Source organism: Triplophysa dalaica, chromosome 21, assembly GCF_015846415.1.
Source record: "Triplophysa dalaica isolate WHDGS20190420 chromosome 21, ASM1584641v1, whole genome shotgun sequence".
Lineage (NCBI taxonomy): Eukaryota > Metazoa > Chordata > Actinopteri > Cypriniformes > Nemacheilidae > Triplophysa > Triplophysa dalaica.
In genome coordinates, this window is record NC_079562.1 from 2205168 (window position 1) to 2225291 (window position 20124).

The window sequence follows — 20124 nt, forward strand, 5'->3', positions numbered from 1 at the left end:
TGCATACTCTTACTGGTTCATTTGTATTTTTTTTAATGATTTTCAAGACAAACTGAGACTAGACACTTCGTTACATTTACATTTCATTATTGTATATCTCCAGTTAATGCTATAAAAAGCTGATCCTCACTGCACTGACTGATGTAGACGGAGATGTCTAAAATAACATCCTGCTTTTTGAGATCTGTCTGTTTTTATTATAGAGAAACTTTCCACAATCTTTTCAAAGATTCATTACACGGCAGTGGTGAATTCAGAAGTGAGGAAAAACACACTCTTACTTTTCCGAGTGTGGACCACGCAAGAGCGCCTCTTCTGCTCATTAATCTAGACTCCTGAATGTCCCTGCTTTGTTACCGCACTTCCTCCGTCTCCGCACAACTTCCACAAAGCTAGATAAAGATCTGTTTTTGTCTTGTTAGTCATCCATGCCTTGATTTAGCTCAAAACACAGCAAGGCCAAAACACACCTCTGTTCTAAATTGTCATTGTTATCACTGTGAAGACTGGCGAATGTGAACGGAAATGTGACGGCGGGTATTTTTCCTTACTAACGACAAAACAGCTCCATAATTTTAGGGCTGAAGGATTTATGTTTTTCTGTATGTCAGAACTGGATTATGGCGGCCAAAGTGTCTCTATTCGATGATTACCCATTTAGTGGACTAGCATCTTGCATGTTCCTGAAGTGAGATTACTGAAGCGCACTTCCAGATGAATGAGTCAGTCGGTCCCTTGGGCGTCTGATAGGATCTAGGTCATCTGTGCAGACATGTATTTTAAGAAACAGGGGTTTTACACAAAATATGGCGATTTGTTTCTGCATGATTTGTTTTTGGGGGAAAACTGCAGTTATATATATATATATATATATATATAACAGCAAGTATCTGCATTTGAACCAAAACACAGAACTCTATTTTGTGAGACATGCAAATTTCCTTGCATTAGTTCACCAAAATAAAGAAATTTAATACATAATTACGAACTCATAAACATGTTGCATTCTTTTCAACCCAAAAATGAACAAACTCAGTTGTTGAGTGAAATTATAATGTTCATATTTGACCCAAAACTAAGTTAGAAGCAACCCAGCATTTTAGGGTGAAACAACCCAGTTTAAGAACTCATAACTGTTAGGTTTGTAAAATGTATAAAAAATCATACAAGTAATAGTAAAGTACTTCACAAACTTTGTCAACGAAAAAATTGAATTATAAGATTGGCAGCCCAAATTCTTTATATGGAAAACACTGTGATGGTTCCAGTGATTGTCATGTGGATAAAATAGATTACCCCAAAATTTTAATTCTGTCATCATTTATTTGATATAACGCACCCTTTCTCTCTAATGCAGAACACAAAAGAAGATATTGTGGTAACAGAAAACAGTCCCCATTGATATGCATTGGTGTGAATGGACTGACGGTTTTGTTTACAGGTTTTGTTTTTCTTTATTAAACTCATCTTTTGTGTTTGGCAGAAGACAGAAAGCCAGACAGGTTTAGAATGAAAAGAGGGTGAGTAAATGATGACAGAACTTTCATTTTGGGGTTCCTTTCAATTCCTTTCTTCTATGTATTTGCATCTCATAAAAAGAGATTTAACTTTTATAGGGATAGTTCACAAAATATGTCTCATGCTTCAAAACCTTTATATGAATTTTGTGCTACCAAAAGAAGATATTTCGTTTTTATACAGCGGATACAGTGGATGTCAATGGGGTTCAGTGTTGTTGGGTTACCAACATCATTGAAATGATCTTCTTTTGTGTTCTGCAGCAGAAAGTCCTACAGGTTTCCAATGATGGAGGACGAATAAATGATGAAAGCACTTTCATTTTGGGGTGAACTATACCTTTAAGTAAACAATGTGCAGGGGAAGTATCTACTGTAGCATTTCCTCTACTGTAGTAAATCCAGTAAAGATGTATTCAATTGTCGCGTTACCAATGATTAGCAATGACCTTCACAGTACACCTGGAGGAGCTTTTCAGTGTTCAGCAGATCCTGTTTTACAATCAAATCACAAATCCTTTCCAGAAACTGCAGTATTGGCTCCTCTCAGGGGTCTTGAGGGCATCTCTGCATGGTGGCTCTCCTGGACAAATACTAGCGTTTGATTGAATGAACTTCACCCACAGATGCCTAAGTATCAATTAAAGCGTGGGTGAAATGATTTCCATCTCGGCACGCAAGCGCTGAGTCTCCACAACACTGCCCTGCTGGAGGCTCTGCTGCGCTAGAGGCAAATGTCATTTCATTTCTCCCATTGTTCAATAAATGGACTTGGTGGACGAATATGTGTGCAGTAATGCCAGTACAGTAATTGCAAAGGCAAAGCCAGATGGAACGGTGCAAACAATGTCTGCAGGGTATTCAGTTGCAACAAGAGACAAGACGCTCGCTTCATACACATTCAGAGATGGCAATAATGTGAAATCTACATTGTCCAAACAAAATTATCAAATCTCTTTATTCTTTCAACAACGGCCGCATAATGATGACCTCGTGGTTGCGTGATTCTTTGGGGAAGCACAGCGTTGGCAATACGACGAACCCGACATCAAACGTAACCCGACTGTCAAAAAACTCCTTTATGTTTTCTCTCTAGTTTAGACGGACGCAGAAAAAGGCGAATTGATGTGACACGCTACCGTGGAGAAACAGCTTGAGACATCACTGTTTCACCATCAAGGTCTTCCTATTGCCAAATGATGGGTTTTCCCATTCGGAGCCCTGGGCCAAGTCGAGCTGGCACGAGGAGCGGAGCAGATGCCATTTGATGATGGCAAGCCATAGACGGGGCGGCCAAACTCTGTCAGAGAGATCAGAAACTTCTCATTATTTTCTCACATCTTTCATGTGGGAAGTCGTGTTCGCAATCAGAAACGACGCACCCCGCAGTGCGTCCAGTCCACGGAGTTTGCAGAAAACCAAATTAGTCGGGCCACGGCTTTGTTTTTTGGTGCGTACGCCTTCTGGTTGCGCTTTTCACTCTGCGTGCCGGGTCGTGCCGGGCGAACGAGACTTTTGTGAATGCAGGCCCTTTGGCTGGCCGCACAATGTGCCAGTGTGCTCTCTGCCCCTTGCCGAGCCGGATCTGTGGTGTGTAAAGAAAACAAATGGGGCGCATCCTGATTTGGAACGCATTCATGGCGATGAACGATTAAGCTGTTTTGTGCTTAAAAAAGGGATAATTAGAGAGATATGTAGAAAATGAGAGTAAAACCAGGGGCTAAACTCACTTTTACATCATTACATTGACATTGAATATATACATTTGGCAGATATTTATATCAAAGCGATTTATAGTGTACCTCAAGTCAACCCAACAATTAAATTATTCATTTAAACTTTTTCAATATTATCACAGAATACAGTATTATTTAAAATATAATATTCAATAGAGTAATACATTGTTTTCTTGTTATCAATATTCCTATGTAAATGCATCTGTGCCGCCTCTTTGATGAAGGCACCTTTTTCATGAATTATTCATTGATTTCATTATATTTATTTGTCTTTAGATGCCGCTTGTGTGATGTCTTTGTATAAAACAGCAGGAGGACATGGGTTTTAGAGACGCTACTTCAAAAAACAACCAATTAAAAAACTTTAAAGATTTCACTTTTAATTTTGTCTTCCTGTTTAATTAAAACGACGCCTTGTAGAAAGGTGTGAAATAGTTATTCTAAGCCATAGCTTCTGCTACGAAACCCACCAGACTCCCATTAAAGGATGCATGGACCACAATAAAACAGCGACACGGGCGTTGGCTCTGTTGATTTTGGCCATATTGCAGGAAGATCCATAGCAACGATCCAATTCCATAGCAACTGCATACCGATGCCCTAGCAACCAACACAGCATCCTAGCATCACGTCACAAACTTACAATGTAAAAATCTAGTTTCTCTGGCGTGTTTTGTGTAGCAAACACCAACTGCACAGAGAGGTTAAACATTCCCCAATGTCTTTGCACATCTTCCCAATGTTAATGTGATCTTTGATCTTGGCGTCTGGTGGAGGGAGGGAGCCAAGGACGGTGGGGGCAGTTCCACAGCTGTGGCTGGACTCTCCCTCCGGTTCATCAGCCATCTCATTCAGAGGTCAATATGTATCAGACTGTGTGTTTGTGCTTTGCTAACAGTGGAGGGCTAAATTTAGACTAACGCTACCCGTTTTCTGGGGATATAAGCAGCGACGTCTGTGACACAGGGATAGTGGAGTGTTGAATAACAACTGGTAGGTGAAAAAGAGATTGCAAAGAGAAAGAAATCGTTTTTTCAAGGACATTTCTGTTCTGATTTCTGAAATCAAATCAAATATCGACCTAAAAATGATTGAAAAAACTTGAACGAAGCGAAAATGTATCTAATCTTGCCTCGCAAATAAACTGAAATAAATTTGAGGCAGTAAAATTATGATAATAAACATAAAAAAACTAATTAATAATGCAATTGCTAAAAATGTAACTAAAATGAACATGAAATCAGAAATATTAATCAAACTAAATAAAACTAAGATCAAAACTATAATAACTCTGTTGTGTCTTATGGGCATACTCCTACGCAAAATTAGTGACGCTTGTCTTAAAAATCCGTATTAAAAACCACTAATGAAATACCTTACTAAAAACTAGTACTGCATTAGCATAAGTCTCCAACGCTGTTTTAAATATATCTGCAAAACGATTTTCATCAGCCAAATGCAAAAGCATCAGAGAAGAACACGACTCCACGCACCAGTTCCTCTTAAATTACTTTTAGCAAGTGCACGTGTTTCTGCCGAGCTCATATCCAGCGAATCCAGCCCACTCCAGGAACACACAGTCCATCAGGCTCCATATGCACCAGCCGCCCTGCCAAATAAAAAACCTTATTAATAGATTCGCTGTCAAAGACAAGTCACGTCCCCACTGAGCATAGTGAGTACAGAGCGCCGAATGAGTCACTCCGAGTATTCCACGGCTCGTCTGAAGCAGATAGCATCACGCCGGAGGAGAAGGTGTCTCTATTCTGAGTCACCGCGCTCCCGGAGGAACTTTGGCAGATAGCAAAAGGCAGCGAGGCGGCCGGCTGATGGACGGGTCAGGTCAAATGAAACGAGAAAGCTGTGAATTGCTTCAGTACATTGAGAATCTCTGAACACGAGTGAGTTGGCAGCACATTGGTTAAGTTGGATAAATACAAACTCGGTTTTATAAGAAATAGTATTGAAATGGAAAAACTCAACTTGTGAAAAAGAATTAGAATAAATGATGGATGGGAAAAGTTGCCAGCACAGGAAGAAGTCTGGACAGAGAATATAAGGTCACCTCTCCGGATGATTCAGTTAACATCTGCTTATGACACCTTCACATCATTGGCGGCTCCCTGGAGTTTAAGACAGCCGAACACTTTGATGAGATTTTGGATTCAGAGTGAATACATTAGACCAAATTCTAAGAGAAAGCATCAATAAAATATTTCCGTTCTGTCTGATGGATTCTATGGAGCTGCGAGGTGCTGACGTCTTTTAAAATCATCTTAATACTTTGCTTTCGAGTATCTGGGCGTCCCTGCCTAGCATAAAAAGCAACTTTTTCTTATAATAAGAATTCAGAAACAGACATTCCTGCAATAATGACAAACAACAGGATGCATAATGTATACAAATATACATGATATACTGTATACTGAAGAAATAATACGAATAGTATAGTAGAATGCTACACCAAACCAAAGATTTTAGACGTTTCCACAACGTAAACAAACGTTATGTGGCCCAAACATAACTTCCGGTAGACCTCCGCAAAGAATCAATAACTGTTGAGTAGTTTTAATTTCATTTAATACAATGAATACACAGTAAAATATGAATATAAATTAATTATAAAACAAATTCTTATATTATAACCGAACACATACCAGAAGATGCCTTTGGGCCGAATCTGAAGGAACTGATATGTCGATACAGTGTTGTGAACCTTTGCGCAATAGCAAATCCCTGGAAAATGTGTCTTTAGTGTCATTTAAATTTAAGAAACAAATTTGATATTATTCAGCCTGAAATATGTACCTGAGTAAGCCGAAGTCTTCCCTAATTAGATAAGATTTGGTCCTTTGTCACTCAAATAGATGCCTGGAGATCTTGCAAATGGGATTTCTTCTCTTAAAGAGATCTGGTCCAAATATAGCCAAAGAAAATAACAGTTTCACTCAATTATCAAAAATGTAAATTCTGTCATCGCTTACATCATAGCTCCAAACCAATATGTTTTTATGTCTTTCGTGGAACCCAAAAGGAAATGTTGACAGTCGCAGTTTCCTTTTAACTCGTATTTTATGAACAAAGAGGCAGTGAAATCCTACAAGCATTTCCAAGTCAAGGCGACTGAAGTGTCACCTTAAGCAAAAACAAACAAATACATTAAATATTATTCAGAGCGCAAGAGAAATGAAATGAGAAAAGCACCAAAGAAAACAATCAACAAATGTCACTTTTACGGCATCCCTGTTTACTTGGTAATTTCAGAGAAACCAAAATTTGTGAATCAGAGGTGCTGTGAGATGGTTATTTAGGGGCATCACTGACACTAATAGGCGATAAGAGGATTGGCCAGTCTCCCATTTTGATTTCAAAATAATTAGCGAAGCAGACAGCACAATCTCACACCCGCAGTTAGCAAAAATAACAGCGCTTAGCAACCGAACTGCCTGGCAACGGAGGAATGAAAGAGTGGAACTGAGAAGAGAGTTTGATGAGATGTTTGGAGACTGATCTGTGTACAATGTGGATGAGTGTAGATCACACGGTGCGGCTGAGCTGTTAAATATCATATGTTACAGATGTATAAACGTAGGCGATCGTATGTTACGGTTGTGGCATCATAATAGTGGTGATGTCTGACTAGTTGTTGCATCTGGATGGAGTGGGATGGGAGGCTCGTCGACATTGTTAGACAAACTTTTTTTGAGTTTTATCTTCTAACACTGAATTCACCACTTGCTGCTTTAACAAAGAAGCAAATCTCTGTAAAGTGTTTTAAAACCATGCCATGTCTCCACGCCAGTAATTAGATTTTGAAAACAGGACAGTAAAAACAATTCCAACAAAGTGACACGCCAACAACATCATAACAAGTCGTGTTTGCACTTTCTTCTAATGTTTTATTAAAAAATATTCACACTACTCTTGCGTCCCTGCAGGAGTTCTGGTCCAGCGAGATGAACAAGATGAAGAACTTCAAGAGGCGTTTCTCACTTTCTGTGCCACGAACGGAGACGATAGCCGAGAACGAGTTCACGGAGCAGATAAACCAACTCAACATCTGCTGCAATGATGGTACAGATTTCATTTTGATATTCATATCTTTCATTCAAAGCACCAGACGTTCAGCTGAACGTGAACACTAAGCATCAGAGGAACTGTTTGTCCTGCATTCATTCTATGAGTAGCAAGAGTTTAACGTTTGTTTTCAGTATTTGGATATTTGCATTTGGTACACACTATGCCTGCTCCCTGGGGATCGAATCCATGGCTTTTGTGCTGCTAACCAATTGAGCTACAGGAATATAAAACGCACTCACACATTTGGGCATTTATAATAGATTCTAAAGCTTTGCTTTGGTCTTTTGTGCTTATGGTGTTTTAAAATAAAATATTGGTGAAAAATGGTTGGGTTTAAAAACAACACAAAACCGCATATCCAATGCTTTTAAATACCGTTGACTGATGTGTTTAGGAGCATAACAGAATTTTTAAGTATTTTTACTCACAAGTACATTTTCATGTTTCTGTTCTTTATCAGAGTGTTTTTGCTTTGAGGAAAAATACTTTAGTTCATTATAAAGCTAATTCACATGTCCTAAATACACTTCAATGTTTTACCTTTAACATTTATTACGTAGAAAAATCTAGAACTTCTTACCTAAATATTGCGCTTCGACAAAAGTAAGAAAGAACTAAAGATACAAAATATGTATTCATGAAATGGAGGAAGAGGACATTCACATGTGAGTCTTTTACGAGCTCATGTTTGCTATTTTAAAGAAAGACGTAGTCGCAACATGAATGGTGGAAATATTTCAGAACGCTGTAATGCAGGTCATCTGACAAGAACCAACCAATCAGCTTCACCTTTTCTGGAACAACATAGAAACCCTGCAGCGAAGATGAAGACACAGATGAGCAAAAATAAATCTAGTAGCAGAGTTAATGCAGTTATTGAACGGTTTTAGTCGCAAAATGTGAACGGCCCCTAAGAATTAATAAAAGAGTGTTGAAGTAAAAAGTATAATATATGTACGCTTTATAATGTAATGAAGAAACCTTTTCCAAAATAAAAACACACAAGTACATATACTTGTGAAAAATGTCATACATATACAGTCCAAAATTTTCTGAAGCGTTTTTTGGGGATGACTGAGCTGCTATAGCACATAAAGTGGTAAAAGCAAAGAACCAGTTTTAGTGCTATATAGCACCATTTTTAACATACAGGCTACATATACATGAATTAAGACAGTGGGTTGGAGAAGACGAGTCTAAGTGATCAGTGATGTCATTCATAATCAAAAGATGTTTAAAATGTAAACTAATAAGTGACAATTAGATCAAAGATTATGAGATTTGTTTGGAATAATATGCACTAAAAATACATTAAAGCACATTAAGTAAACGGTAAACTTCGATATTACGACAACTTTGCGTCACCTGATGCTGGCTGTTCATCAATCTAAAGCCCTTTGGCTCTTTCTCAATTGGAGAGGCACATCACAAAGAGGCTGAGAGAGAGATCAGTGAGGATGTGGTAATCTCTCAGAGAGACAGAAAGAGCCGTGAGGGGAGAGAAGGCCACAGAGCTGGTGGCTCTATCAACCCCGTGTTGCCCTGCGGGGGTCAGAGCTCTTCCACAGGAGATGATGAGGAAACCGGTTTCTGACCCTCAGGCATCTCCACACATCTCACCAAACATCTCCACTGAAATTGCAATCGTGGTTATCGTACATTATTCATGCAGAAGTAACGGCAGAGTTCAGCTCTGATGTCTGACTCTACGGTCCGAACGCCTTCATAAGTCAATATCACATTCAGAGAGTGCGCGAGCGAGGTTACTTTAAGGATTTATGAGTGTTGAAGATATAAAGAGCATTTCCAACACCTGCGGTTTTCCCTTGTAGACATATTTATCCAAGAAGAAACTTGTCATGGGCCAGTTTGTACTTTGTTCTTAATCGAAGGAAATTTAATTTACGATGAACTTTGGGAAAATAAACCAGTACAATAAACCGCAAGGTGGATCATAACAAAGTCTATGAACCCTGAATATTCTCATTCTGAGAAATGAAATGAAGCAACGAACCTTCAGTCCATAACAGGACGGGGATTGGGACCCCGGTGTATACTGGGAATGAAACATTTGTTTGGGGAGCGATCAGTCTCTTCAGCTGTCTGTTCGAGGCAGATGTTTCCACAACGCTCAATTTTTCGCCACCGAGGACCAGCTGCTCTGATTGGTTGATGGGACGGCACGATGTTGCCTCGCCCTCCCCTCAGGAGAAGCGGCTGCGATGGAGACAGCTGGAGCACGATGGAGTTTGAAAGGATGGCGAGGACAGGCGGGCAGGGGATGCAAGAGTGATTTTCTTATATTTACATCATCCTCCTTGCCTCCAGCTGCAAATGAATAAACCAAGCATGCAGAGTACACCAACTGGACAGTGTTCATTTTATTAATGAAATTACTGATGACTTTGTTAATTGATATCGTCAATGATAATGGAAACAAGCTAAAAATAAACCTATTGGCGGTTTTTAAAGATTCTAAAAAAGACTTCTAAATGTATGCAACTGGCAGACTTACGTGTACTTCTTTAGTGTCATGAGTCTTCTCGATAGGCATGGCAGAGAACCCAAGTGCAGGCAGAGGCAAGGCGGATGAAGACTTGACAAATATATATTTATTAACAATAAACACTAAACTAAACAAACAAGCAAAACAAGACCCACGATGGGGGAAAACAATACAGGGATAAATATACTTTGACAAAAAACAAGGACGCTGACTTACTAAACTAAAACTAAGAAAACAAGCACTTGGAACAGAACACTAAACTAACACTCACTTTGACACGGGAAACAGGAACAAGGTAAGATCACGGTATACAGGAACAGAGCACAAGTACAAGCAATGAACCGCACAAGACAATGAAACAAGAGGACTCTTAAAGGGAGACAATGACAGGATAATTAATAGGGGACAGGTGAAACAGATGAAACACTAAGGGGAAGCTAATGACACGAAATGGCGGGAAACACAGACGAGACTCGGGGAGAGTATGGAAGCCCAAAAGGTCCAAAATCTCTCTCCCCACATGAAACAGGGAATTCTGTTTTGGTTCTGCCTCAAGACCAAGAATTAGCCAGACAAGATAGGCAGAACCGTGACAGAACCCCCGCCTTAAGGAGCGACATCCTGACGCTCCTCAAGGAGACTCACAGGACAAGACAGACTGAGACATAGACAAGACTAAACAAAACATGGAAAACAAAATCAGTGGCAGACAGGCAAGAATCAATAGGGGATTAGGGTGACTTAATAAAAATAACAAACAAGGGAGGGGGGGTGGGGGCAAACAAGAAGACATGGGAAGTCCAAAAGGGGGAGGGCTGGGTGGGAAAGTTCCAGCCCTTGGGGACGCGCCAGGGCGCGGAGCCCCAGGAGGCTTGACAGGGGTAGTCCTGGGGGGAACCGTCCTAGTCCCCTGCAGGACTGGAGGGCTGGACCACGGCTGGAATGCCGGGCTGGACCAGGGTCTGAAGATCAGCCTGACAGGGTTGGACGGCGGCTGGGCAGCCGGACTCGACGGCGGCTGGGCAGCCGGACTCGACGGCGGCTGGGCAGCCGGACTCGACGGCGGCTGGGCAGCCGGACTCGACGGCGGCTGGGCAGCCGGACTCGACGGCGGCTGGGCAGCCGGACTCGACGGCGGCTGGGCAGCCGGACTCGACGGCGGCTGGGCAGCCGGACTCGACGGCGGCTGGGCAGCCGGACTCGACGGCGGCTGGGCAGCCGGACTCGACGGCGGCTGGGCAGCCGGACTCGACGGCGGCTGGGCAGCCGGACTCGACGGCGGCTGGGCAGCCGGACTCGACGGCGGCTGGGCAGCCGGACTCGACGGCGGCTGGGCAGCCGGACTCGACGGCGGCTGGGCAGCCGGACTCGACGGCGGCTGGGCAGCGCTCTCTGACGGCGGCTGGGCAGCGCTCTCTGACGGCGGCTGGGCAGCGCTCTCTGACGGCGGCTGGGCAGCGCTCTCTGACGGCGGCTGGGCAGCGCTCTCTGACGGCGGCTGGGCAGCGCTCTCTGACGGCGGCTGGGCAGCGCTCTCTGACGGCGGCTGGGCAGCGCTCTCTGACGGCGGCTGGGCAGCGCTCTCTGACGGCGGCTGGGCAGCGCTCTCTGACGGCGGCTGGGCAGCGCTCTCTGACGGCGGCTGGGCAGCGCTCTCTGACGGCGGCTGGGCAGCGCTCTCTGACGGCGGCTGGGCAGCGCTCTCTGACGGCGGCTGGGCAGCGCTCTCTGACGGCGGCTGGGCAGCGCTCTCTGACGGCGGCTGGGCAGCGCTCTCTGACGGCGGCTGGGCAGCGCTCTCTGACGGCGGCTGGGCAGCGCTCTCTGACGGCGGCTGGGCAGCGCTCTCTGACGGCGGCTGGGCAGCGCTCTCTGACGGCGGCTGGGCAGCGCTCTCTGACGGCGGCTGGGCAGCGCTCTCTGACGGCGGCTGGGCAGCGCTCTCTGACGGCGGCTGGGCAGCGCTCTCTGACGGCGGCTGGGCAGCGCTCTCTGACGGCGGCTGGGCAGCGCTCTCTGACGGCGGCTGGGCAGCGCTCTCTGACGGCGGCTGGGCGGCCGGACTTGACGGCGGGCTTGGTTCCGGCTCCTGGAACGGGCTTAGTTCCGGCTCCTGGAACGGGCCTGGTCCCGGCTCCTGGAACGGGCCTGGTCCCGGCTCCTGGAACGGGCCTGGTCCCGGCTCCTGGAACGGGCCTGGTCCCGGCTCCTGGAACGGATCCGCGGCCGGAACGGCCGCTCGGACAGTCGCCTCCCCACGGCGCCCCCCCAAAAAATATTTGGGACTGGGTAGCACCGGACTGGGTAGCACCGGACTGGGTAGCACCGGACTGGGTAGCACCGGACTGGGTAGCACCGGACTGGGTAGCACCGGACTGGGTAGCACCGGACTGGGTAGCACCGGACTGGGTAGCACCGGACTGGGTAGCACCGGACTGGGTAGCACCGGACTGGGTAGCACCGGACTGGGTAGCACCGGACTGGGTAGCACCGGACTGGGTAGCACCGGACTGGGTAGCACCGGACTGGGTAGCACCGGACTGGGTAGCTCCGGACTGGGTAGCTCCGGACTGGGTAGCTCCGGACTGGGTAGCTCCGGACTGGGTAGCTCCGGACTGGGTAGCTCCGGACTGGGTAGCTCCGGACTGGGTAGCTCCGGACTGGGTAGCTCCGGACTGGGTAGCTCCGGACTGGGTAGCTCCGGACTGGGTAGCTCCGGACTGGGTAGCTCCGGACTGGGTAGCTCCGGACTGGGTAGCTCCGGACTGGGTAGCTCCGGACTGGGTAGCTCCGGACTGGGTAGCTCCGGACTGGGTAGCTCCGGACTGGGTAGCTCCGGACTGGGTAGCTCCGGACTGGGTAGCTCCGGACTGGGTAGCTCCGGACTGGGTAGCTCCGGACTGGGTAGCTCCGGACTGGGTAGCTCCGGACTGGGTAGCTCCGGACTGGGTAGCTCCGGACTGGGTAGCTCCGGACTGGGTAGCTCCGGACTGGGTAGTTTCTTTCTCCTCCGCCGGCCAGTGGGGCTGGCCGACGGTAGAGTGGCCGCAGGAGGTGCTGCGGATGAGGGTGCCGAGCTCCCCAGGGTAAGGGCGGCCAGGGCGCGGTCCTCCGGGACGGTAGCCACGGGGGTGGACACCCAGTCTGGCACTAATGGCCAGGGATCATCCCGGTTGACCACATACCTGATCATGTCGCCCATCCACAGGGAGCTCAACATCCTCATCTCAGACCGCCGGAGAGGCTCGGTGAGGCAGCAGTTAAAAATAACCTTGAGCTCTGCCTCACCGAACTCAGTCTCCCTAGCTGCAGCCAGGAACTCCCGAGCGAACTGCCTGATCCCGCGATCCCCCTGCTTAAAACCCAACAGGAGTCGGGCCTGGTGGGACCGCAAGGAATCGTCCGCGGTTGCCTGCTGGGTTCTGTTGGGGCGGTTCATTCTGTCATGAGTCTTCTCGATAGGCATGGCAGAGAACCCAAGTGCAGGCAGAGGCAAGGCGGATGAAGACTTGACAAATATATATTTATTAACAATAAACACTAAACTAAACAAACAAGCAAAACAAGACCCACGATGGGGGAAAACAATACAGGGATAAATATACTTTGACAAAAAACAAGGACGCTGACTTACTAAACTAAAACTAAGAAAACAAGCACTTGGAACAGAACACTAAACTAACACTCACTTTGACACGGGAAACAGGAACAAGGTAAGATCACGGTATACAGGAACAGAGCACAAGTACAAGCAATGAACCGCACAAGACAATGAAACAAGAGGACTCTTAAAGGGAGACAATGACAGGATAATTAATAGGGGACAGGTGAAACAGATGAAACACTAAGGGGAAGCTAATGACACGAAATGGCGGGAAACACAGACGAGACTCGGGGAGAGTATGGAAGCCCAAAAGGTCCAAAATCTCTCTCCCCACATGAAACAGGGAATTCTGTTTTGGTTCTGCCTCAAGACCAAGAATTAGCCAGACAAGATAGGCAGAACCGTGACATTTAGTCCATGTGATCTCGGGGATTTAAAGCCATGACCTTGATGTTGTTAGCATATACCCAACATACTCTGTTGATTTAAATATGACAAGAAAGAAATAATACTGTTATATCAATATTATATGCCATAAATATTTAATGAAACATATTAATAATGCATTCACACTATTTCACGATTTTAAAATGTAGAAAGATTGTAGGCATACACTAAAAAGACCTGTAACATGACCAGTTGATGTGGTTTACAAAATGCAACATCCTTAAGTAAAAAAAAGTAATTATTACAAATATTATATAAACGAAAATAAGTAATACTGGAAAAAAAATAAGAAGGTAATACTTAAATCGACTCTATAATCCAATTTCGTTGTGACCAAAAAGACAATTTTATGTTGATAAACGTTTTATTTTTAATTATTAAAATATATATTTTTTACATGTTGATACGTGTTTAAAATAATATATACCAATTTTTATAGACGTTCTTAGTCTTAGCCTTATAGTTGGTCTAAAATGAAATATCAACCAAAAATATTAATTAAAATTGACTTAAGTTTTTTTACTTTAAAGTCAAAAATGTAAAAGAAATAAAAACCCTGGGTCAGGGTGGAAAAGCGACGCCCCAGAAATGAACTCTTCATTCTAATTTGTTTGCCAATTTACCTCAGATTATTAAATCTCAATTACCATAAAGTTAATATGGCACCTAAATGTAGAAAGCGATCTGATTCACGTTAGGCAGTCAAGCCTCATATATCTTCCCTGCCAGTACGTCTCCCCCCATTATCTCATTAAATCTGTGATGTATCGTTGATCGCAACGCAACCAAGTAATTCTCCACGGAGAGACGCCCATGATGGAGTCATCATGCAAATGTTGGAGGCAGTCTTTTGGCTAACAAGTGTTTCTTGATTACCAGAAAGATGTGAGCTATATTTAACGATGATGCTTTGCAAATGGCTTTTCGACAGATCCCTTGGAGGATCTCGCATAATTACAGACCCCGAAACGCCCGCATGCAAGTTATGATGGGATTTTATAAGCACAGCAAAATCCCACTAAGTAGTTTATACTACAAAGGGTGAATGAAACGCTTGTTAGGCAAACAGAAAAGAAGAGTTTGAAGTTTAGAGTCAGTCAAAGAAACGCTCAAAAGTTGACATGTGGCCACTGGTCAGGCATGAATGACATGTGTCCTCATTTCCATTGAAAAAACTCAAGGGCTGCAATGAATCAAATAATTCTTCTAAAACTAAAACAAGTATAAAAGTTTTTTCACTTGCATAAAAAACAGTCAGTACTATATCTATTGCCTTTAAAGTAACATCACTGACCTAAACAATGTAGAATGATAAAAATCATAAATTGTTGTTTTAAATTCAATCAACTTGGCTTTACAAGTAATTTCAGCTTTTGTTACACATCACATCAAAATAAGTTGAGCAAATACGTTTTTTAAGTTACATCAACTCAATGTCAAGTTATATCACCTCACCACCATAAACTTAAAATAGTTAATTCAAATGACTTGCAAAAATACAACAGCACATCTGATGTATCCATCATCTCATTGACCAATGCAACAGCGTGTTGCAGTAACAATTTCCTCAAATTTGGTCGAACACAGTATCATCACTTTTACTAACAACACGTTTTTTCTTGATGTCCTTGCGACACAGAGCATACATTAAAGTGGGTAACAGTCCAAATATTCTTCTACATAATCAATCGCAGCCTCGAGGGCTGAAGCCTTATGACAGAGGATTTGCCTAATATCTGGCGGCCTACTTTCACCTGGACACTACAATCAATTCTGAATAATGAGCTGAGAGTGTGTGCCACCGGTAGCCCCAAACTAAGAGCTTTAAGTTCACTTAGTTAACAAAGGGTCATGAAATTCTCTAACCTACAAGCTGCAATGCAAAATGAGCCGACCCACTTGTCAAGCTTCCGGGCTCAACTGTTAAAAAAACAATTGAGACAAAAAATGAGGTAACCTGATGCAGTAAGACTTTTATGTTGACTCAACTTATATTATTTAATTCTTCAAAGTAATGATACTATGTTTAGCCAACTTAAATTTGTTTGTTTATGTAATGTGATTGTCTTGTTTTCTAAACAATTACTGTTTTTCAGGCAATTAATATATATCTGTTGTGTGGATGAAAAATGTTAAATTAGCAAAATGAAATATTCCAAGTACTTTTTAAGTACTGTAAAATATATAAATAAAAAAGTATTTGTCTTTTACTACAATTGTAAATGTGTTCTGCCTCAAACAGACCTAAACTTGAATCAAATAACTGTTTAAACAGTTTGTGATGAGTGTTTATATACCGGCTTTGACATTATGTCATGCACTTACACCTCAACATTGAACACACAAATCTCAACCATGGTGACAATCAAAAACCATCATTCATTAAAAGAACTCTAAACTCAACAGAAAACAAACAGTAGCAACGATATTAAAGCATAAATTAAGCCAGCAAGAACTTAAACACTAATCTTTTAAAGAAAAACAAATGAGAAATACAGAATTGAACATGCTGCAATGCATCTTGGGAACTTTCAAACTCTTGCAATATTGCTTGTTCAGAATACACTGTTTTGTAAGTTGGGCAAACTTTCTCATGGATTTTGGCCCAAAAAGTCCAGTCAACAAAATAATTTTTGTTAGAAACATGTTTAGGCTAATTTTGTTCAGTATATGCGAAACAATCATTTGACTCCTTTAACTAAATATTCTATGTTCAAGTTACTTATTTATCTTTGTAGGGTGAACATTTTGCTAGTTGCAGTGCATGCAAATAATGTAAAACATACAATAAATGGTATTATAGAGTACATGGTAGTGCCACAGTACCATCAGATTTATGTCCCTATGAGAGTCAATGTACCTTTGATATAGTCGCCTGTAAAACCCATCAATGGTAAAATCCGGACATGTAGCTCTGAGCTGTTGGAAGATCACAGAGGTTCATAGACATCATAAGTGTGTTTTTACATTCAGCTGGACGGAGTGAATGTGGCCCAGGCGGAGAGCTGTCTGGGTCCCGGGGCCTCTGAGAAATAGGACTCAATAATACTCTAATTACGGGCCGAGACCAACTCTTCTAGTCGGGCACACACAAACAATAGCGGACGAACAAGATTGTGCGTAAGGTCATTTCAGGACAGCACACACAACTCCTAAACAGACAGCAAGCCTCAACAAGATGTTGTTTGACATTTCTGTATCTATTATCCATTATGACCATTTGTCGAGACATTGGGGAGCTGTTCCAAAAGGGTCAGACCTCAGGGCACGGTTTCCATTTTCTTTCTCTCCCACAGTGAACTCTTGTGATATGTAAGCATCCCGTGCTTTTGTCTCAACGTCACACAGCATCATCTCTCCTTTTCGAATCCCCAAGGGTGTCAAATGAAATTGAAAGACAAATCCGCTGAGCACACCCAGCCCACAAGCTACGTTTCCCGTGCGTTCCGATTTTGTTGCAAGAGAAGGCGAGGATGTAATCTGACACGTGGATGAAGGTTTGGGACAGATGTGAAAGATCGGAGGGGAGTCCAGATTGCAGTTGGATATCCTGGAGAGGACAATCTCCTATAAAGTGTGCGAGGAAATAAGAGAGAGCGAGTAAGAACGGAAAATGACTCGTCTGCTATGACCCCAATTACTGCAGAGGAGATCAAAGCGCTCGCTGCCACTGTGATATTTAAATGATGAGTCTGGATATGGTCTCGCTTTTCATACCTGAAAATGAAGGAAGCCGAGGCCCAGCGCCTCTCTCTCTCATTGGCGGTGCTTTTGTGGCTTGTTTGAAAGCAGTGTTCCACGCTACTCGTGCCAAACACAGAAAATTAATGAAACAGAATGCTATGCGCCGCTTTATTGCCCTGTTCTTCAACCTATTGTATTTTTTTTAAAGAACAAAAATTCTATCATCATTCACCGCTTTATGTTGAACACAACTGGTGTTTTTTTAAAAAGCTATGATATTTCTAACAGTAAATTATCAAGGTTGCTCTTTTCTATATAATAAATGTGAATTTATGTATGTTTGAATGGGAGTATGTCTCACAATCTGCAAAATAACTAAAACTTAACTGCGATGGTTTGATTTTTAGCATGTAAATGAATATTCATCCTTCATGTCACACAAAAGAGAGAAAGTCATGAAAATTTGAAGGTACATATGGATGAGTAAATGACTACAGATTTTAATGGACCTTTACATTTCCGGGTTTCTCAGCATCGGAAGTCGTCATAGTTGGGTAAACTTCTAGAACCATGAATGGGCAACAAATATAATTTTTGCATTCTCATCTGCTCATATCATTCTTACGCACCTTCTCTGGGTCTGTTCCACATTTGTGGAATGATATTCCCGCTGCTACAAGATCAGCAGATTCTGTCGCCATCTTTAAGAATCAGCTGAAAACACATTTCTTATATCAGCACCTGACCGAGTTGTGAGTTTTATCTCATCTCTACTCTTTCTATACTTAAAAAAACATAGCCTTGTATACTTTGGTTGGCTACAGTTTTACTGAGTTTGTGCTTTTTGTTGTCCATATGTTGTGCCAATTGCTTCCGTTGTTTACTTCATTTGTAAGTCGTTTTGGAAAAAAAGCATCTGCTAAATGAGTAAATGTAAATGTGAAATAGCAAAAGAAAAACTAACGGTAGTGTTTTCACTACTTTGAACAAAATGAAAAAATAGAGAGTCTGATGAATGATGTCAAATTTACCATGACTTCCATAGACACGTCTGTTTTATTGTGTTGAAATATTGTGTTGGGTGAAATCCAAACAAACCAACTCCAGTTTGATTGATATTAATTGGAATGCACAATAAAAAACATGATTTTTGAAGCATTTCAAAAACCGAGTTATCTCACTTTGGAACCAAACTCTTCAAATAGACTTCCATGACATTTACCTCTCCTAACAAATCACGAATGCCAAAGCATTTACCCGTCTCTTTCCCGAAAAAAACCCTTCCCCGTTGCATTCCTGAGCCAGGTGTGAACATAAAATGCAATTAAATCAATGCTGGAACGACACAGAAAGACCATGAGAGAAAAAACAAACATCTAACGCTGTGTGGGGGACATGCTATTGAATTTCAGATGTTGAAGAGCACGATGTGATATAAATATTGATGAATCAGATGGCTACCTGAGAGACAGAATAGCTATCTGTTGTTATCCCAATCCCATTGCTGCCTTTGTTAACGGACCACGTCGCCATAGCAACAAGCAATTAAATGGCAGCATCCATTAAAACATCACAGACAAGTTGAGATTCATGCTGCCAAACAATAGAAAGGGAAAAAGCAGACTGTGTGCGATTGCTGGGGGGATCGAGAAAAAAGAAACATTCAACGTGAGCGAGAGAAGTTGTGAGGTACTGAACGAGGGAATGAGAAGATGGTGTAAACGCTTAAGTACCTCTATATCTTACAATGCAACGGCACTTAAAATCTAGTTTACTAAATTATACATGCAATTCAGCTGCAAGTGTGTCTCCTCACTTTTCCCAGAAGAGTTTTTCCTGTTTGTCTCCTCTACAGGGTTTTAGAAACATTCCTCGATGAAAAACTTTAAGCTTTGCACCAAACCAACCTTGATGAAGATAAAAAAAGACAGAATTAAACTTCCTTTCGCAAGAGAAAATATTACAAATGTTGCCTTAGCAATAAAGTGAATTGAGGTCACCAACAATGTTAACTGGAAATAAATAAAAACGTACCTAAAACTGAAATAAAAATAAATTGAATCCTAGGTAAAACTAAACAGATTATAAAATGTCAAATGCACAAGTAAATTGATACAAAAATAAAGCTATTTCAAATTATACTTAATGTAATTTTTGCTGAATTCTGAGTTGGTTTTTCTCTGCTGGATCAGACTGAATTGTTGATCTGTTTTATAAGGTTCACCCATTATCGTGAAAACATTTGGAAGAAACATGGGCAGATGACTGGCTTACATCCCTGGCATCATTCATTCAGAAATCCTGAAACATTTGGAACATCTACAGAGAGATTTCATAACGCGTCTTTAGAGAACCAAATGCTGCATTGAGCTGAAGAGCCTTCAGGGTCCATTTCAGCAAAGCTCTACAGTTATAATCCTATTGCTAACCATTTTTCTTTGAAAAAAAAACCAAACAACCCAAATACGAGAGCCTGTGAATATGCTTACGCTTAGCCGCGTTTATTGGCCTGAAACTTCAAATATCGCTGGATGGAATCGTTTGATTCAC

The 20124-nt window shown here is 42.6% G+C and overlaps 1 protein-coding gene across 1 annotated transcript in view; it reads left to right on the top strand.

Moving 5' to 3' along the window:
- Positions 1-20124, top strand: part of cdk18 (cyclin dependent kinase 18) — a 48635-nt gene that overhangs the window by 9080 nt on the left and 19431 nt on the right. Inside the window, exon 2 of the mRNA XM_056735059.1 lies at positions 7192-7327. Within this exon, the coding sequence (XP_056591037.1) occupies positions 7210-7327 (118 nt within the window). The 5' untranslated portion in view covers positions 7192-7209. The remainder of the gene's footprint in view (positions 1-7191; positions 7328-20124) is intronic.